Genomic DNA, 18,974 nt, shown 5'->3' with positions numbered 1-18,974 from the left:
CCCTTGTCAAGAAAATAATGAAAACAATGAACTTTAGGACAAATAATAAAATCCCATGCTTTATAAAGATATCCTCACAATGGGAAGGGGTGCATATGTGTGTGATACAAGAGTTCTAAACATCTGGGGCTGGCAGAAATATAGTTCTTGCTTAGGTAGATACAGGGGTCATTTGCATGTGTCTGAGTCTAGCTATGACTCTGGATCCAAGACTGCTATTACCATAATAAATTTTTAAGAACCCAGAGCTGTAAATGTCTAGTGCTAAGGGATATCTGGATAGAATTTGAAACATGTAGTTTGTGTCAATCTTCAGTTTAATCTTGTTGTTTTAATTGGAAAGAATTGTGAAGGATTTGGCATACTTCTTTTCATGAGAAGAGTGGTTTGAGTGGGGAGGGGATGCTGACATGATGGCGCTTTCTTTGACATCCTTGGGGTTGGTGTTGTAATCTCTCATCACTGAATCATTGTGCCTGCACAGTTTACTTTTTTCTTTTCAAAATATAAGTTCTATATTGTAAGTTGATATTCTGTGGTGCAATGTTCTGCCAGTATAATCACAGAGTTCTTGAAGTGCTCTTCCAATACATTGCATGGGAAAACTACTGGAATATGTAGATTGTTTTAGAATTTTTTCCCAAGTAGCCCAAAATTATTTTCTTTATTTTTTAGCAGACCAGTACCTTTATTGGCAGGCAAATATTTCTGAGCATTGGGATGACAGGGTGACCAGCCTGAGAAAGATATACTAGTATTTGTCTGTTAAAATGCTTTTGGATGGCTGTCCAGTCATTCTGCTATGGCACTGCTACGTGACATCTGACCAAAAGAAAGTGGCATAGCAGAGATGCTGTGAAGTTGACATATGTCTGGTGTGAAGCAGGCTGGATTAGAAACTGGAGGACTTACTGGAGGTTAACAGTGATGGTAAAACCAGCATGTAACACCATGGAGGTATAACGGAGTATAAACTAATTATTTTTTTTCTTCCAAAAAATTGACAGTAGGAAAAGACATCAGGAAAATTGAAGAATGGTGTGAATCAACAGAAAACAATTTTGGTTGTAAACATCTAAATACTCCTTTGTGTTACTGACTTCTCCCAAGCACTCCCTACCTCCCTCAAGAGCCACATCCTGCTATTCAGCCTAATCAGATGAGCTGTTTAAATTAAAAGCACTCTGAGACTAACATGCATGCCAGAACTGTTTTCCTTGGTACAGTTTTCATTTCTTGTTATATTATGTCTCCTTTGATTAATTCAAATATGTAGGAAATGAAAAAGACGGTCACTGATTTTTAATCAGTTGTGTGTTCTAGTCAGGTATGAGACTAATTACACGTGGACAATTAGCAGCTGCATCTGAGAAATGTGTTCCTTAGCTTTCACCTGTGCAGGGAGTGCAAAGCTGAGACTTCCCTAGGACAACTGAGGAGGAGAGCAGTCTCCCCAGGCCTGTGACTGTATTTGGTCCCAGGATCCAGGAGCTGGGATGCAGCCTCTCCCTGCAGCCAAGTGCTGCCTGGCTGAAGAGAGGGGGTCTTCACCAGTGTAGATTTTCTTTCTGCAAAACCCTTGGCTAGGGAACATCTTCTGGTTATTATTTCTTTAAATCACCTTCTTGTTGGCTATTATAGAAATGTTCTCTGCATGGGTGACCTAGCCAAGTCATGTGTACTGGTACCTCCAAGCATGGCCATAGCTACGAAAATTGTGCTGCTTTTTGATAGCTACACATACACAAAGGATTGGAAAGGCAAGTCAATGAATAGAACAAAAAGTAAATTTAATTCTCCAAATATTCTTAGTTTGAATAGTCTCTGATAAAATGTTTTTCCCTATAGTGAGAATAGCAAAGCAAATTGTCTTTGAGTCCAGGCCTGGGATCCTGCTGTGTCTCTGTTGTGAATGAGCAATGAAAAGTGGCCATTCATTGCTGAATGATTACTTTTCCCCTTCAATGGAGTGTGGGGGCAGAAACCTCCAAAATCCAAGTCTTCTATGAGTCCAGCAGACTAAAAGCATCAGAAAACCTCTGGAGGGAAGTAAAAAGTTATGAATGGAGAATAAAATACTGATGCAGAGAAAAAGGGCTGTTGTGTATAAAGAGCAGATGGGAAAATCTTGAGTTTCAAGTTTAAAAGACAAGGATCTGAATCTCATTCAGCTGAGCAGGGGAAGTGGTTTGGGTTTCCTTTCCTTGGAGGTTGGCTCCATTTGATGAATTGTTGAGATGTGCTATAAATGTTTAAGATTTATAGGAGAGGCTCCAAGTAATACTAATGAATAGCTAAAAATAGATATGATAGGAAAATGTAAACTGACAAACAGATCACCCAGCACAACAATAACTTTATAATCATGCAACTGTTGCCAACTGAAGATGGGAGACATGGCTTGAAAATGAGCTTTTGTTTTTCACATCTGAAAGTTAAAGGAGTCAGAGTAGAAACAGATGTTCTTGAAAACAATGTGTCAGAATAACTCTAGTAACAGCCAATTGTCACCAGAGCAGAGCAAATAATTCCTTGCTTACTCTTAACTGGCTGAAGGTTTTCCAGTGGTGGGTGGGGTTTTTGTAAAGAACTGATTTATTATTTATTCATTGTAAGCAACCTAAATCATGTTGATGCAAAAATTTTCGGTGTCTCACTTCTTAAAGTTCTGTGCTTCTTGGGAATTTTTGTTGAAGAGCTGTTGATGTTCCAAAAGCAATCTTAAGGGCTGTGATGGATCATTTTGGTTGTAAATGTTTGGGAATATTTCATTTTTGATATTTAATATTAGATTAATTGATGAGTTAAAATTGTTATTGAATTAGAAGGAATTAGATGCTTTGTTTTCATAGAAAATGGTTTGTAGAACAGCAATTGTCAGAAGTGTTTTACACTGGAAATAACTACACTAGATCTTATCCACTACAAGAGCAGAATTACTGAGCTTTCATTTTCAGTGTCTGCCTGCTGAACACCTACAGAAGTGAAACATTCAACTCAACAGCTGATGTGTGGATAGACAGAAGCATCAAAGATCCTTTGTGCTGCTATGAACTTGGTCTGTGCTGGATGTCTGCATAATGTGCTGGAAGATCTTTGTGGTCATGAGGATGACTAGCAACAAGCAGGATCACTCTGCAGCAACCGGGGACCCTATTCCTTGACAAGTAACATTTTGTGTGAGGGGAGGCTCTGCCCACATCTTAAGCAACAGACAGATCAGAAGTGTGAGCTGAATCCCAGTCTTGCTTTTGAATTTAATCTTTAAGAACTGATGTTTTTATCAGCTGACTGTACTTGTTTGTGCAGATTTTCTATTTGCACTATTGTGAAAATATTTTTATTTGAAATGGTATTTCCATTGGGATATGCCTTTGTCTTCAGAGTAACTTCCCTGAGAGTGGTTTCAAAAGTTAATCTGTGGAGAATCCTGCATCTTGTTTTGCAGTATTCAGATGCCCCTTTACAAAGTAAAGTAAAAGATGTGATTCTTTTTCAGGTACTATTATTGCCCTCAGTTGCCGCTGCCTTATTGTCTGAAATGTGAGCAGAGCTCAAAGGTTTGGAGAAATTGTTATGGACTTCACTTAAATTTAGTAATGAAATGAAAAAATGCTAGATAAGACATGATATGGCAACATCGCAGAAGCTGCTCTGTGGCAGGGTGGAGAATAGCTCCTGGCAGAGGAGGAAGAAGAAGGACAATTTTTTGGAGAATGAGGCAGGGAAAAGTTTGCTTGAACAGCTGGGGCTGTTGAGCATCAAGATGACGGAAGGATGTCATGGAGGCAGAAGCAGGCGGAGGAGAGACAAAGCCAAATCCTCAGCTAACATTGCTGGGTATTTTTAGGAGTGCTTCCTGAGAGTGCTTTCTGTATATAAACAGTTGAGCTTCCAGGAGGCAGTGGTGAGGGAGAGCAGTGTGACTCAATGATACTTGTACTGCAAATAGTACATTGCAAAGAGCAAACTGTTTGACTTTATTAAACTGCAGCCTCCTGCAACAGATCAAGGGTCTAGTTTCTAAGCAAAATAATTGTAGCCTAAAGAAAACTTAAATGTTGAAAGTCCCATAGGCCCTAGATTCCTGTTTGACTTGGCTTCAGGAACTGTTTAAATCTTAGACTACGAAGTAGATTTGCAAAGCACAAGCTGTTTTGAAGCCCCTTTTCACAGTAACACATAGCATTGTTATCAGAAAAATACAGGACAAAAGACAATGGGAGGAGGATCAAGTCTGACGAGTGGGCTTGACAGTGCTTTGCAATTCTGGTGGGGCTGGCAGGAGCTGGGCAGATCTGGTCTAGGCATCAGAGCAATGCAGGAGAATGTTGCCTGGGCTTGGTGGGCAGTGCCAAGGTTAAAGTGGAATCGGAGCCATGGGCTAACTTGGAACAGGGCAGTGTAATGCAGAACTGGGGTCTGCCCGACACTGTTTCCCTCCACCCTTTTTACAGCCATGGGAGGTTGTTTAGAGTGCTGTACCCAAAGAGCAGTCCTGTGTGTGCTGAAAGCAAAAGCTATGGATGAAGATGCTGCCATAGGAGAGCCATCCTTGCTGCAGCAACTCCAAAGCTACCTGTGCAGGGAGAAACGAATCAATGCACCCACGAGAAAAAGGCTGACACTCTTAGCTGTTGCCACTACACATGGTGAGTACATTGAGAATATCTTGGCCAGCATTTCTTTCAATGGGAAACCTGTCCTTGGCATCACCTCTTTGCATGAAACTTGTTGAAAATTTCTGTCCTCTCTTCCCTTGGCTCCTTGCACAGCAGATTTATGGCCTCATTTCCCTTTTACAAATAAAACCCTAAGCACAAATCCAAAGGATAAATAACACAGTGCAGACATGCCCATGGCAATATTCTCTATATCGCTGCTGAAAGTCTGAGAGGAAAGCTAGTGAAGGCAAGATACCTCAAGTGAGAAAACTCCTCTCATGCTTTTGTGCCAGTTCTGGAGGTTGGAGAGCGATCCTCTTGTGCTTTTCCCCAAACATCCTGCTGCAGCTCAGGCAAACTTCAGGTGTCTTGTCTGCAGAAGGGGAAGGCACTCATCCTTCCTGGCAGAGTTTTTTTGAGGGAGGTATACCAGCTCCACCACAGTGCTCAAGGTTTCTCCTTCATAAGGACAGAATGGACAAGTGTTCATAAATAAATCTGAGCATTTGCTCTGTATCAGGTAAGGGTCTTCATGGGGTAGAGTATCACTGCCACTATGCCCATTAACATCTCTGCTGTTCCAATTGTGTCCACCCTGCCTGTGGCCTCAACTGATGTGGCTTGCACAGGAAATGTTTAACCAGGGCACTGGGCAAGTGCCACAGAGGCACCATACCTGCAGGGCTAAGTGGGGCTCCTTTCAGCTGACTCAGCAGCACTGAAATGGACAGCTGCAGCCAGGACTAAACACCTCATGCTAGCATGGGTGGCTGTGGGGGAAGGAAGTTATTCCTCATTTCTCAGGCTGAGCTAGTTGTTTACAACTCCAGATCTTGAAATTATACCACAAGATATATCTGGAACCACCCTCAATATTGTTTTTATTCTGCCTTGATTTCAGCTGCAATTTTAAGAGGCTTTTGTTTAACTAAGCACAGGGACAATAAACCTCAGTGTGCAAGACATATGGGTCAGAGCTTAGGACTCCATTGTCATCAATACAGACCTTGCCCCTGTGCCCCTGCCAGGCTACTCCATGGTGCTGCAGCCCTCACAGAGAGGGGAGCCAATGGTGGGCTCAGGAACATTGTCTCCTGAAGGGTGAAGAACCTGGAAGGAGATGGGGGACCTGCCTCTCACTGTGTATACTTCACAGCAATGCCAAGCACCCAGAATAGCTCAGGCAAATCTAGAAAAGGATTTTTTTGTTCTGGGATTGGATTATTCTCTTTGGGTCTTTTTGAGTTTTTTGGACCTCCTGTTTTTATTGTTAAGTTGGGTTTTTTTCCCATGTTGAAGAGGAAGCTTCTACTGTACACCTGTAATGGTGACAAGAGCCAGAAGCCCTGCTCTGCCAGTGCCTTTACCTGGCACGCTGCAGCTCCAGACAGATGTACTGATCCCAGCTGCAAGTCATAGGTGGCAGGGAAATCTATGGCCTGCCCTGGCTGGCTAAAATAGTCATACAATGGCCAGCAAGCCTCATCTGGAGTAACTTTAGGCTCAGTCAGTCTCACAAGTTGTTCACTCTAAGTTCTGCCCTGCAGACACATGCGTTTCCAGACATGCAATGCACTGGAAACTATGACCTGTCCTGATGGGCTCAATGCATGGAGATTTTGGACTGTTGTGTTGCATACACTCATTGTGCCTTAATATAGGGATTGGCATGGGTCAAGTTACAGAGGTTTGAAGGGAGTGGTTAGTAAGGCAACTTAAAACACGACTCACAAAACAGCTTCCACAGTCTGCAATAAAAAAGAATCACCAGACAGACCAAGGTGCAAGAGACCCAAGTGCCAGGAGTGGATCAGTCACCATGCTTACTGAAATCTAATCTCCTTGCTGTGGCAGGCAATAAGAGGCCTGTGAAAACTATAACCTGATTTTTTCCATCATTAGCTATGACCTTGCTTCTGACTGCTTACTCCAGTCTCAAAGGATGGGACCCTTTCTGGAGGGAAGACCTGTGCCTCTGTTCCCTGAGAGGAAATTAGTCTGTAGCATTGCTATGCTTTGCTTAATATGTTTATGAAAGTGGAAATACCACCTGAATTCCTCTATAGACTCTGCAGGGAAATCACGTTTCCATACTGCATTATGAGAAATGCAGCAAAGGTGTGCTATGCTCCGTTAATATTTTTAATGTATGGAGGTAAAAGAAACTTCAGTTCAGAAGAAGTATATGCTTCCCTCTTTCTATTCAACATCCATGGTGCTATAAATACAAACTGCAGGGTACTTTCAGAACTGAGAGCATTTAAGACTTCTCGAGGGAAAACATCACACCAAATTAATCTGCCGTCAAGTGGAAATTCTATATTGTTTGCATTTGCCAATGTTCTGTATGTGCCTGTAATTGCACTGAAGCAAATATCTGCTTCGAGTTCTTCACAAGATTAAATGTGGCCAATTGGGCGTAAAAGAGTAATTGAAATGCAGAGCTGCTGCTTTGGATTTGTTAGAGGCATTGCTCATTTTTGCTCTGACATGACGACACTAGGTTCTGACTTTCCATTAAAACAGGGAAATCTGGGGAATGTGATTTCAAGCGTCGGGTTGCAAGCTAGGAGGAGGATATTTGTCTGGCACTGTGCTGCCCTGCAGTGTGCCAGTGGGCAGTGTGCCCTGGGCTTGTTCCTTACTCCATGACGGCAAGGGCACACCTTCCTCTCTCTGACCAGCAGAGAGGCTGTCAACAGCTGGGCCCCAGGGTGCAGCGTCTGCTTCAGAGCTGGAGTTGGCTCCTGAGGATTTCATGGTCCTTAAGTTCTGGGTATTTGCCATAGATTTGAAGCAAAAAGGACTTGTGAAGGTCCAGCAAGAGCCTCTGTGGCTTGTAGTAGAGGGAGCCCATGGTCTGAACTGGATCCTGACTAGTGTTACCACATCAGACCAAAGGACCGTGTCAGCTTGCAAAGCCTGCCGTCTCACCCTAAGCCAGCTGGATGTGAAATGTTAAAGATTTGCTTAAAAGCCTTATGCTTTCCTTTTATTTTACTAGTTCAGTCATTTTCCCTCTTGCCAAATAAATGCAATTATAAGCAAGTAAAAAGTATTTTTTCAAGTTGACTGTGCTGAATTTAATTCTACATGAAAACCCAGCTGCTCCCTGTGCCCTGCCCAATAGGTAGTTAAATAAACAGGCCCAGGTGAGCGAAACTGCCAGCTTGAATCCTTCTTTATTCCATGTTTTTTCCAGTTAGTGTGCTTATGCAAAAAATACATGCCTGACAGTTCCTGAGAGTTTGCTTATGCTCAGCCTTTCCCCGGAGTTTCTCCATGCAGCTACAGAGCAGTCCTGACAGCATCCTTGCACACCTCAGTGAGGGCAGCATCTCTTGGGCTGGTGCCAGGAGACAAAGCTTCTTTCTGGCACTAGCAGGCCTCTGCTCCTCTGCCTGTGCCCCTTCCTAACCGGAGGTCCAAGTCCCGAAGCTGCTGGAGGAAGCCGGAGTTGGGGCAGATGCCTCTGTGGGAGCGCCCAGTCTGAATGGTGGTGGTGAGGGACATACCTTCACAGATCATTGAGAAAGCGAGTACAAGAGTTGCAGACAGACTGATTCCCATTGCACAGTGAACCAGTACTTTGCCAAGAAAAAGGAGAGAGATTTGTAATTATGCCAGCAGGCCTCATGGTGGGCATTATTGTGCTGGAGCAGAGATGGAAGCTGGTATTGGGGATGGGCAAGCAGGTGTGTAGAGCCCTGCAGAGCAGCCCTGGTGCAGTTCCCCTGGTTGGGGAACATTGGGTTTTTACTGGCTGGGGACAGAAAATTTGTAATTGTGTTCCAGGATCCATGGTCGCTTGTTTGAGCTTAGCTGCCAGCCTGACAGCACACCCTTATCCCTCCTGCCCAGCCTGCCATCCGTTGTGTCCCGGCTTGCTCATGTGTGGTTTTGGGAGTGATGTACTTGCTGGCAAAGTTTCAAGAGTTCACGCTTGATGGCCATGCCGTGGGAAGTAGCCTCGGCAGGTTACTTACTACTAGAGGGCTTGGAAACTTGGGATTTCAGAAGTGCAATGCTCAGGATTGCTCACTGCTGTTACAGCAACACTCCTGGTTTTCCACCAATCCTTCTTTCTTCTTCATGCTTTCTGAGGGTGCTAACTGCTGCCCAAGCTTTTTTGGAGGTGTGTGAAGAAAATGGGCATTATCATTAAGAACAGCTGTTTGTATATGGCATTTGCACCAGCTCACTCATGGATTTTTATTTCCATAGCCTACCCCATACTAATGACTGTCCTTCCCTAATGCCTCTATTTTCCTCTGTTCGTTAAGCGACCAGTAGGAAGACAATTTATTAATTGTTTTTAGTTTTCCAGAGATTTCAAGGTGTGCATCTTCATTAGGAGTTATTAAGAGTAATGTGATGAGTCCTTTCTCTGTTGCTGTAAGTGAGCCTCAGGGAACACCTTCCAGGGATCCAGCAGGGTAACTCCCTCCTTCCCTCTGCTCTGCTTTTTGTTTTCCTGCTGTGATTGTGAATGGAAGCAGCCTAAGAAGCTCAATTCTATATTGCAACTGCCTCCTAGGTTTCTAATGTGTGACTTTGACCCGTTAAAGGAGATGAATATTTTTTTAAATGGTCTTATTTGAAATTAAAGAAAGTTTTTTAATTAGAGGAAAATTTTACTCTCAGATGGAAGAATTCCAGTTTGTGGTCCTTCCCCTCTAGATATAAACAAAGAGCTCATTCCGAAACCTGAAAATTTGCATCCTGTAAATTGTAAAATGCTTCAACTTTCACAAAAATGGTGAGAAATTTTTAACTGAGAGTGAAACTCAATTGTTGTATATTTGTTCTACTCAATTATAACCATGCCTGAACATTTTCAAGCTCTCTTGTCCTTTGTCGCGATCAGATCTATTTTTCTCACAGAGACTGTGGCCCAGAAACTCAGCATTAGTAGAGTAACAAGTGATTAGAAGCAGATATGAACTTCTGACTACCTAATGGACAACCTCCCATTAAGGCAGCTGAAGAAAATGTAGTTTTAGCATGGAAATTTCTGAACACTGGAAATCTTCACAAATTTGAAACAAAGTATTTCCTACTTTTTTAAATTTTTTTTTTAGACTGTCGCATATGTGGTCTCTTCTTGGTTCATTGCATAGCTGTACAAAATGCAATTTAGTGGCAGTACAGTTTATATCCAGAAAAGATGAAAAATCAGTGACAACAATCCCAGGTTACTTTTTTCCTCTGAATATGAAATTGACTATCTCAGATGCGGCTTCTCTGCAAAATGTAAGGAGGGGTAGAAACAACTGACAGCTTTTCAGGGCGAGCTCCTTGTTTTGTTTGTGCTTACAGCATGTTAATCTCTCTATTACTAGGGAGCAAGACAAAAATATCCTTGTTGGATGATGAGCCTAGATCCAGACAAAACCCTCAGACTGACTGCCCCATCCCCCTAGGTGTTAATTCTGGGTGCTTTGTGCACAGCTTTTAATCTTAAATCGCATTTTGTTTATGACAGAGTATTTATTTAGCAACTATTCTAGTTCTGACTAATGATGATGGCACAGCCACATGCTCAGAGAGGGTGACCATGTGTTGTGAAAACCTGCTCCGGCCAGCAGGTTGAGAGAAGTGTTGAATTCCACAATGTATGTGACACAGCCACCTCTCATTATCCTGGCATGAGAAATCCGAGCACAGGTCTAAAGATAGACATGTCTTCAGTAGAAATAAAGGGACAAATATAGTCTCCAAGGAAGTGGCAAAAACAGCTCTGGTGACAGCAGACTTAGACCAGGCATCAAAACCTTTGGGGGAAGGAAGAGGTTTTCCAATGTAAGGCCAGTTTTGCAGAACTTCTATTTCTGTTTTCTCATCCAGATACAGTTTCATAGAATTTACTAAGATATTGATGCCCTTATTCAAGTTAAATTGCATCTATCTGTCAATTCATTAACTTCATATAAATTCCTGGAAGTAAAGTCCTGCTTTTTATGGGCATATGGAGAAATGTTTTGCACCCCAGCTAAAAGATAATGCTAATTTGAATTTCCATCAGACTTCTTATTCAATGTGCTACACTTTCATTAGCCTTCCCACCAACCTTGTAGTGTATGTATGCTGTATTATCTTCCGCAGAGGAGGTACTTGGGATCCAAATAACTCTGGTCTGAGATTTTCAGAGGAGCATAAAGGAATCAGGAGCACAACTTCACTTTGAAAAATACTGCAAATAGGGCTAGGCCGAAAGATTTTTGAAAAGTCTTTGCTTCAGTAGTTTGCAGGAGGCCTAACTGCAATGTGTTGGCAAGAATGGGAAATCCAGACATTCACCCAAAATGCGCACCCCAAATAACAGAAGCCAAGAAACAAAATGCTCTTAAAATTTTTCTTGGAATCAGACCACTCTTTTTCTTTTTCTTTTCTTTTTCTTTTTCTTTTCTTTTCTTTTTCTTTTTCTTTTTCTTTTTCTTTTCTTTTTTCTTTTTCTTTTTCTTTTTTCTTTTTTCTTTTTTCTTTTCTTTTTCTTTTTCTTTTTTCTTTTTCTTTTTTCTTTTTCTTTTTCTTTTCTTTTTCTTTTTTTCTTTTTTTTGTCTTTGTCTGAAAACTTCTGAGCAACCAGCTCTCCAACTAAAAGAATAAGAATTTATGGGTTGAACTGCATCATAAGGGAGAAAAACAAACAGGAAAAAACCAGAACGAACTGGCCTTGATGTTAGATTTGATTTTGCATCACTATGTATTTTGAAATTAAATCTAAATTTGTGCATAAACTGGATGGGGGACAGGAGGCTTGATGTTCTGAATCTAATTTTTGTAAAACTGTTTGAGTCCTTTCCCCCCACTTATATGAAGATTTCTGCCTTTGAAAATGCTCTGCCCCACCAGCAGTCTTGAACTGAAGACCAAACTAAGCACAGGTATAAATGCTGCTATTAAATATTGCCTGTTGCGTTTTTGTTGGAGGCACAGAAAGCAGAACAAATGCCAATCTCCTGCTTGTACAGGCCAGCTCTCTATTGTTTTGCATCTGTGTCTGAGAGACGACTGTGTCCAAAAAGAATACACTGAATTTTCTTCCTTGTTTCTCTGGCTTATCTGCACTTCAGAAGAGTTCTCTTATATCAGCAAAGAGCTTTAGAAGGTGTCTCAGTAAAAACCTGGACAAGCCCCAGGTACTGACCTTGGTCCTAATCTGCCTGGTTCTCTAATCACTTGTTCCCATGAGGATGTAGGTATATTATCTCTTTTACAAGTGCAATATGTATTCCAACATTGTTAACCTCTGTGCACAGTGAAACAAGGGCTATGATAAATGCTGGTACACTGACAATAAAATGACTTGTTTGTTGCAGATAAATCAGTCATGTGAAATGATTTAATTAATGTAAAATTGCTCTAATGAAAGCAGATTTGAATTTACTGTGTGATTATTTTTAGCAAACAAATTGAATGTTAAACTTGAGTAAGGAAACAAAAGCTGTGTTGCTATTTGGTTCTGTTTACAGGGTCAGACCCTCGTCTCTTAGCAGTGGCTGTAAATGGGTGAAGTGACACCGAACCCCTGGTGGCATCCTGCATGTGACCAGCGCCTGAAGCACGTCTGCTCCGTGGGCTGACTGTGGTGGGCGATTGCAGCCGTTCCATCAGCCCCTGGCAGGACGCAGCTGAGAGGTCCCAGCCCTCAGGCTGGGATTCCTGGGTGGCTGCTGGAGCACAGCCATGGAGAGCAGCACTCACAGAGCTCCCCTGCCGTGTGGTAGGCAAGGAGGTTATAACCACATCTTCTGCGCCACAGAATCCGTGCCATGAGCTGTCATCTTCCAACTCTGTCTTCCCCACCCCCATCTGATTTAACATACAGTGCAAAAAGAAGCTGGACTGGTCCCACATTAGGGGACCATGTTGCAACCTCCTCTCTGAGCATGAAACAGGATCCCTTAGGAATAATGGGATTAACTGAGGAGAAGTAGGGCCACTTAGCTTCTGGCATTATTAAATCTTGCAATTATTTTTTGAAATTTTGCACCACACATCTCAAGCTACTTTTTGCAGAGACAGACAATAACTGTCATCTGTCTGGGATTTGTGCAGAACAATAATACTTGGTTTTTAACAGCGGATTATGGATATTCTATCCAGCTCATGCCTGCTGTAACTCTACTAACATCAAAGGGTTTGCACTAGGGATAAAGTTTGCACATTCAACTTTGTTAGCCAAATTCAAGTTAGGAAATTCAATGTTGTTGAACAAGATCAGTCATTAAAACACATAATAACTTATTGTCCTTTTGCTAATCATCATTAAATGAGCTAAATGTCCTAAACTAGCCCTTGCTTTCTTGGAGGATGGATTCAATTTGGCTTAAGATGAGGCTCCAGATCTGTCACCCATAGTCAATGTTCCCTCTGCCCTCATTCCATTGGATCCAGCTGAAGTATTCTGCTCAGCAGGAGAGCTCAGCTGGGCTAATGGGCCCTAGGGGTTTGTTCTACTATTTTCTCATCTCCTGTTAGGTTTTAGCCAGGTGCAGAATCCACTGCCTATTTCCTGATTAATCCAGTATCTGTTTTGTCACAGCTGAAAATAGCAAGAAGCCTACAGAGAGCTTTAAATAGTGGCAAGTCAGAGCAGGTAAGAGCTGTCATCTGCTGCAGAGTGGGAGGTCAGACTGATGTATGTAATGCACCTACAGTGGAGTCAAGCAAGAAGACCCTTTTCTCCAAAGTTAAGCAGCTTTCATAACTCCCACCAACAAGAAGGTGGCTAGGAGAGCCTAGCTTTTCATTTGCTCTATTGAAGTGGAGGAAGGGAAATTACTTTGAGAGAGTCTGCCATTTCAAGATTTTAATGGGTGGTTTTAACCTGCCTGTTTTAAACATGTTCAGAGGTCAATAAAAGGCAAATCTCTCTACTTGGGAATCTTTCTCTCAGCACAGTCTTAGTTTAATAGTTTTCATGCCATGCTTTCATGAAGTTCTCTTTCCCTTCTCCTTCTGTTAGACTTCACAAAACCCTGCTGATTTACTTTAGGCTTAGCTGCACTCCAGAGAAATGCAAATTGCACAGGTGGCCATTCAAAGGTTCAAGATTGATATTCAAGGTGTTGTCCTTTGAGGCTGAGCATGAGGGAGAAGGCTAGTACTTTCCCAACTCCATGTTTTTCCTTGAAGGAAAGGGGACAGATTGTGCATCTGTTCCCTCTTGTCTGAACCTTCCCAAACAGCTTTGTTACAAGGGCAAAGAAACTGCTGGGCTGTTCTGAAGGAACGGCAGTCAAGGAAGTAGGGATCATAAAACAATGCTAATGTGGACTGGCTGCAATAGTAGTGCACACACTAATTCCTGCAACAAAGACAATGAAGGAAGTCAGAGTGCAATGCAGCCACTGACCACTGTGACAGGAACAGCTCCCAAGTAGGAGGAAGTCTCTTCTTCCTTTTGCTCACACTCTGGCACCTGAGTTTCAAGAAACTGCCTTAAAAGCAAACTCCTTACATCATCAAAGATAATATTCTGTTCAGCTAAGGTAGGAATCTGGAATAAATCTGTCTATGCTGTTTTCTGGACTTGTGGTGTAAAGCATCAGATTTCTTTTTCAAGCATGAAGGAAATTACAGTTCTTATCTAATTCTAATGAGTACTTGATTCTTAGTTTTAAATACATTTGTACCTCATACAGTCTTAACTTTGACTTCTCCTCTTAGATAAAAAGGATAATATATTTATGTTAAAGAAAAAATTGATGTTGAATTTGCTTGTAACAGTTAAGTAGCAGTCTTAAATGACTTCTCAACCAAGCAGTAGTACCTTGTTACACCCTGTATTTAATATGGACAGGCCTCTTGCCACCTGGTATATTTTGTTTGTTGTTCAATTTCACTGCTTATAATAAACACCACTTTTTTTCTTCTTCTAAATGATGTGAATAACAATCCTGTCCCTGTCTCATCCCTGTACAGGTCATGGGTATTTCGCTGCTAAATTTCTGTACCTCAGGAAATTATGCTTCCAGAACATCTTGTTTATGTATTTTCTAAACTGTTGCTCTTTCCTCAAAATGATCAATGTCAGCAACAGCTGGACAGCGTATGATTAAATTTCACCTTGTCTCCATTCCCAGAACTCTACTTCCATATGGAGTTCAGTAAAGCAATACTTAAAGCATGGGAGCAGGGATAAATATGCCTTGAGCTGTAACTTGTTCTGCATTCATAATTTAGTATTTTGGCATGCGTTTTGCAAAGCACTAGTTTTGTTTGCTATTGTGGCTTCTACAATTCATCTGCTGTTTTCTGTCTTTTGTCGATTGATTTGGAATTTCGCTATTACACATACATGAACAGATTTGGGATCCTACCTTTCTCTGGAGCACTGCCAATAATGACTTCAATTGCAAATAGCGTATGCTGTCATAAAAATGGGTGAAAATCCAAATTCCCCAAATGCAGCCCAAAGTTGCACATGGGCAAATATTTTCCTGCAGAACAGAACAAGCCCTCCAAAGAGCAGGAAATGCACAGGTACCTAGCAGAAGGTACACTGTTTGCAGTTACTGTGACTCCCCTTCCTGGCTAGTAGGATGTGGATCAGATCTACCAATGCATACAATTAAGCTGGGTAGTTAGTACTTTAGGAACCTGATTGCAATTGAAGCTCACCATGATGCAAGCAAAATGGTTTGCTGAGTATACAACTGTTCTCTTATTAAATCACTTACTTTTGAGTAGTATCTGTACAGTTTTGTGGCACAGTGATGACTTCCTTTTGTGAAGGCTTGACCTTAGTAGTAATGATCTCCCATTGGGCCCAAGCCTCTGCTGTTGCACCTGGCATGTATTCAGTGAATCTGAAGATTCTGTGGGTTGTCTTCCAATTTAAAAGTTATACTTTTTCTAGAAACAGCATGACATTATTCCAGACTGGTGATGTTGCTTGATCTCCCTTCTATAGAACTGCTTTCTAGCAAGTTCTTCCCTATTCTGTTTGTAGGACTTGCACAGACCATAGCATTACAGTTGAATCTTCTTACTCAAATATGATATTTGCCCTTGTCTTTTATTTTAAATCCCATCACTAATTTGAAAATATCAAATAATGTGCCTCTTCCCAGGTCAGTGTGTCTCTGTAGGTAATGAAGGATACTTGCTGTTTTGTCTTTTGCAGATGAATAACACTAGGCATAGGAAGAACCCTTTTAAAAGCCTGTTTAGTGCATCCTTGCCTCTTTCAGTGAAACAGGAGAACTACCACTAGGAGTTCAGGAGGCAAGTAGAATGCTGCTTTGTTTTGGTATCTCCATTCCTACCCACATGCAGGTGAGTTGGTCTATGTTAAATAATATTTAATAACTTTCCCTGCTTGTCTACTGTGCAGAAAATATGCAGCCTGCACAGACGGTCTAGTTACCTCTTGGGGAATTCAATGCTTCTCTGATGTACTGAGCAACTGGATAGAAGTGAATGCTGAGGCCTAAGTTTGGGTTGTCCTCTGCTTCTATTCCATAGTAATCCACAGGCAAGTCATTGTAGAACTTGGGCCCAGTGTTGATGCGAAACCTCCCGGCAGCAGCGTTCACAACGTGGGAGATGCCCAAGCAGCTCAGCTGGGCCTTGTCACGAGCAACGTACCTGGAAGAAAGATGGGGGATTATATTTGCCTGCTCCACTGCAACACAGGGAAGAATGTGCTGCTGATGGGGAGTTTGTTACAACTGCAGGAAGTGGTAGTGGCTATTTTTTTTTTGACAGGTTGATCAGGTTCAAAGTGTTCATCAGAATGCTTTAAGATAGAAGTGACTTGTTAAGAAACTAACTCTTAGATTTCCCTCAGTTTTTTCCCAAACATATGTTTAGATGGTTCTCAACTGATGAAAGGTGGTGGTGGAGACATGACTGCACCAGCTAAGGGTTTTTTGATTTCAAAGACTTTCTCACCAAGTCACCTCTGCTGAGTATTCATCAGTTCAGAGGTCTGATGCCATCTGGCAAAGTGAGGAGAAAATGAGCTGGATCCTGTTTTACCCAGGATAAAACAGGCACTTCTGGCATGACTGCCTGAAGTAGCAATGCCACAGCTCCAGTGGGCTGTTGCAGTGTGTCACTCCTGCACTAATGCAGGAGGAGAAACCAGGAGGCAGGGGATATTCTTTTTAGCCAGTTAGGATGCATTTTCTCTATGCTACAGCACCCTATGCACAGTTCAATCTTGTTCAACACTTAGATCTGTTGTGAAAGGTTCCAGATTACTGCCTAGCTCTCTGTTTTTAAATAAAGAGCGGAAGATTTGGGGGAAGAGTTGCAATAACCTTCAGCCCTTCCTGTCTCTTACAGGTCTCCCACATAAAGGTTTGGCCAGACTTCATCCACATGCCCTGTGGGGGGTGTCTATGTGCAGAGCAGGTGCCGCAGCTCCTCCAGGAATGGTGTCCCGGTGCTGCTCCCACTGTCACTTGAGGCACTTCTTATCCTAGGTTGCTGTAAGTCCTGGCTGCACAAGGTGTCCCAGGCCATTCTGAAAGGGGAGAGAAGATACTCACCACCAGCTGGAGATATTTCTGACAGGTTCCTTTCTTTCTCTTACCTTGTCAAAAAGTTGATTAAAATGTCATTATATTTTTAAAGATGATTTTTTTCATAGGAAATGGGGAAGTTCCTAACATTGTCTGTAATTCTAAATGCTATTATTAGCACAGAGAAAAAGCCCAGCCCTTGATATGCCAGCACAAGGCTCCTGATTTCTCATGGAAAGAGCTAATGCTATGGAAAATGTCTTGTTTAAATACATCTACTCAAAGGGTGTAGAAACAAGGAATTAACATGGTAGGCTGAGGTTTTCCTTTAACCAGGTAACTAGGGCTTTCTTATATATACTTAATCTGATTTGTCTTCTGATTTGCTCAACAAACTGATCTGGACTGAGTAGAATCAGTCATGCAAAATCTTATTCACTGGTTAGCTATTAATTGTCAACTTCAATGGGGAAAACTCTGTAAGGAGTAGTTTGGTTCTTTCCAATGGTATTTACTGGCCATACTGGTTGTCCTCATGAGAAATGTTCATGTTTGAAAAATCTGGATGAGTTACAGTGATTCCAGCTGAGCATTTATATGAGCATTGACTAATTTTTTTTACTAAGTTGTTTTAATTTGCATTCCTCTCCTCTCTGCTCCCTCCAAGAACTATCCCATTTCTAATCTTGAAGCAAGTACTTCAGGTACAAGGAGAAACGTTTTTGTTTTTAGGCATCACTTTATCTTTGGAATTACTCTGTTTCCACATGGCACATTTCTTTTGAAATAGTGGTTCCTCTACAGTGTTAGCTGTAGATTTGAGCCGTTGGGTAGATTTTTTAAGAGGGTAGTGGAAATTACATTTTTCCCAGAGTTCTGTTCTAAGAAAATATTATTCTTTTCTTGTATGTGCTAAAAATGACCCAAATATCTGCATTACAGAGATAGGAGGAAGTCTGTCAACTCATGAGCCTTAGAATGGAAGTACCTGTCTAGGACATGAGTGAAGCTGTAGCCAGTGAGTCAAAGTCTTGCTCTGGCACTGCCTGAAGCATATCTTGTACATCAGTGATTTGAAGTGTGGCTTGGGGTAAAATAGTCCAGGACGGCAAACCTGAAATCTTATATCTTTCTGCTGAATATATCTATTGTTAACAAATAGATTGTATTTAAGTTCAAGCACCTTCATTGACCATTTCTTTTCAAGCAACAACTGTGGTGAAATGTTCTCCTAGTTTCCCATCCAGATATTTTTTCTAGCCCTAAGTTCACATTTTGATGTAATTTTATTTTGCATGCACAAAGACCGAGCAAGAGGATCTGAAGGCTAGCCTGCTGTGGGAGCTCATTGCACCTTCATATTAATACAGTGCCTTGCTGAAGGGCAAATGGAGCAACTAATTCCCACAGAAATACCCATAGAAAAGAAGGAGGGAAGTGTCAGGCCACAGAATGGCCCCTACATGCACATGGGGTGATCTGCCTTGCCATTCAGTTGCCAAGAGGAGGCCCCTATCATTTCAGTACACCTTCTCCTGCCCCCTTATGGCAGCTCTGGCCTCTTGGATACAGTAAGCTTTCACCAAGATGTTCCCAGAACGGTATTGTATTGTTACAAGGGCATTACAAAGAGCTCCACTGTGGAATGTGCTCCCCTCCCAAATGTGCATATCTCCTCCAGTGTCAGCTTTTACTGTGAAAACAAAAGCAGATGTTCTTGCCCATTTTGGATGGCTTTATGCAAGAGGAGGCATGGAGGAATTCCCTACTGGAACATGCATTTGCCATTGATTTTGATTGCTGCATTGACACTGGCCACCCCAGGGTCCCC

At 41.9% G+C, this 18,974-nt stretch overlaps 1 protein-coding gene and 1 long non-coding RNA gene across 4 annotated transcripts in view; one reads left to right on the top strand and one right to left on the bottom strand.

Moving 5' to 3' along the window:
• The first annotated feature begins 3,504 nt into the window (after window positions 1-3,504).
• Window positions 3,505-18,974, top strand: part of LOC108961672 (uncharacterized) — a 37,071-nt gene continuing 21,601 nt past the window's right edge. For 2 of the 3 annotated variants that reach the window (XR_007777920.1, XR_007777919.1), the window contains exons 1-3: window positions 3,505-4,652; window positions 12,140-15,950; window positions 16,140-17,195. This is a non-coding gene — a long non-coding RNA (uncharacterized LOC108961672). The remainder of the gene's footprint in view (window positions 4,653-12,139; window positions 15,951-16,139; window positions 17,196-18,974) is intronic. The other variant, XR_001990020.3, reaches the window with a different exon arrangement.
• Window positions 7,841-17,144, bottom strand: LOC103814005 (dual specificity protein phosphatase 13-like). Its single transcript, XM_009087469.4, is given in 3 exon segments — window positions 7,841-8,258; window positions 16,043-16,262; window positions 16,963-17,144. Coding segments are annotated over 3 exon segments (618 nt in total). The 3' UTR covers window positions 7,841-8,042.

This window comes from Serinus canaria, chromosome 6, assembly GCF_022539315.1.
Source record: "Serinus canaria isolate serCan28SL12 chromosome 6, serCan2020, whole genome shotgun sequence".
In the NCBI taxonomy this organism is placed as follows: domain Eukaryota; kingdom Metazoa; phylum Chordata; class Aves; order Passeriformes; family Fringillidae; genus Serinus; species Serinus canaria.
The sequence above is the reverse complement of the archived record's forward strand: the minus strand, read 5'-3'. Positions and strand labels throughout refer to the sequence as shown.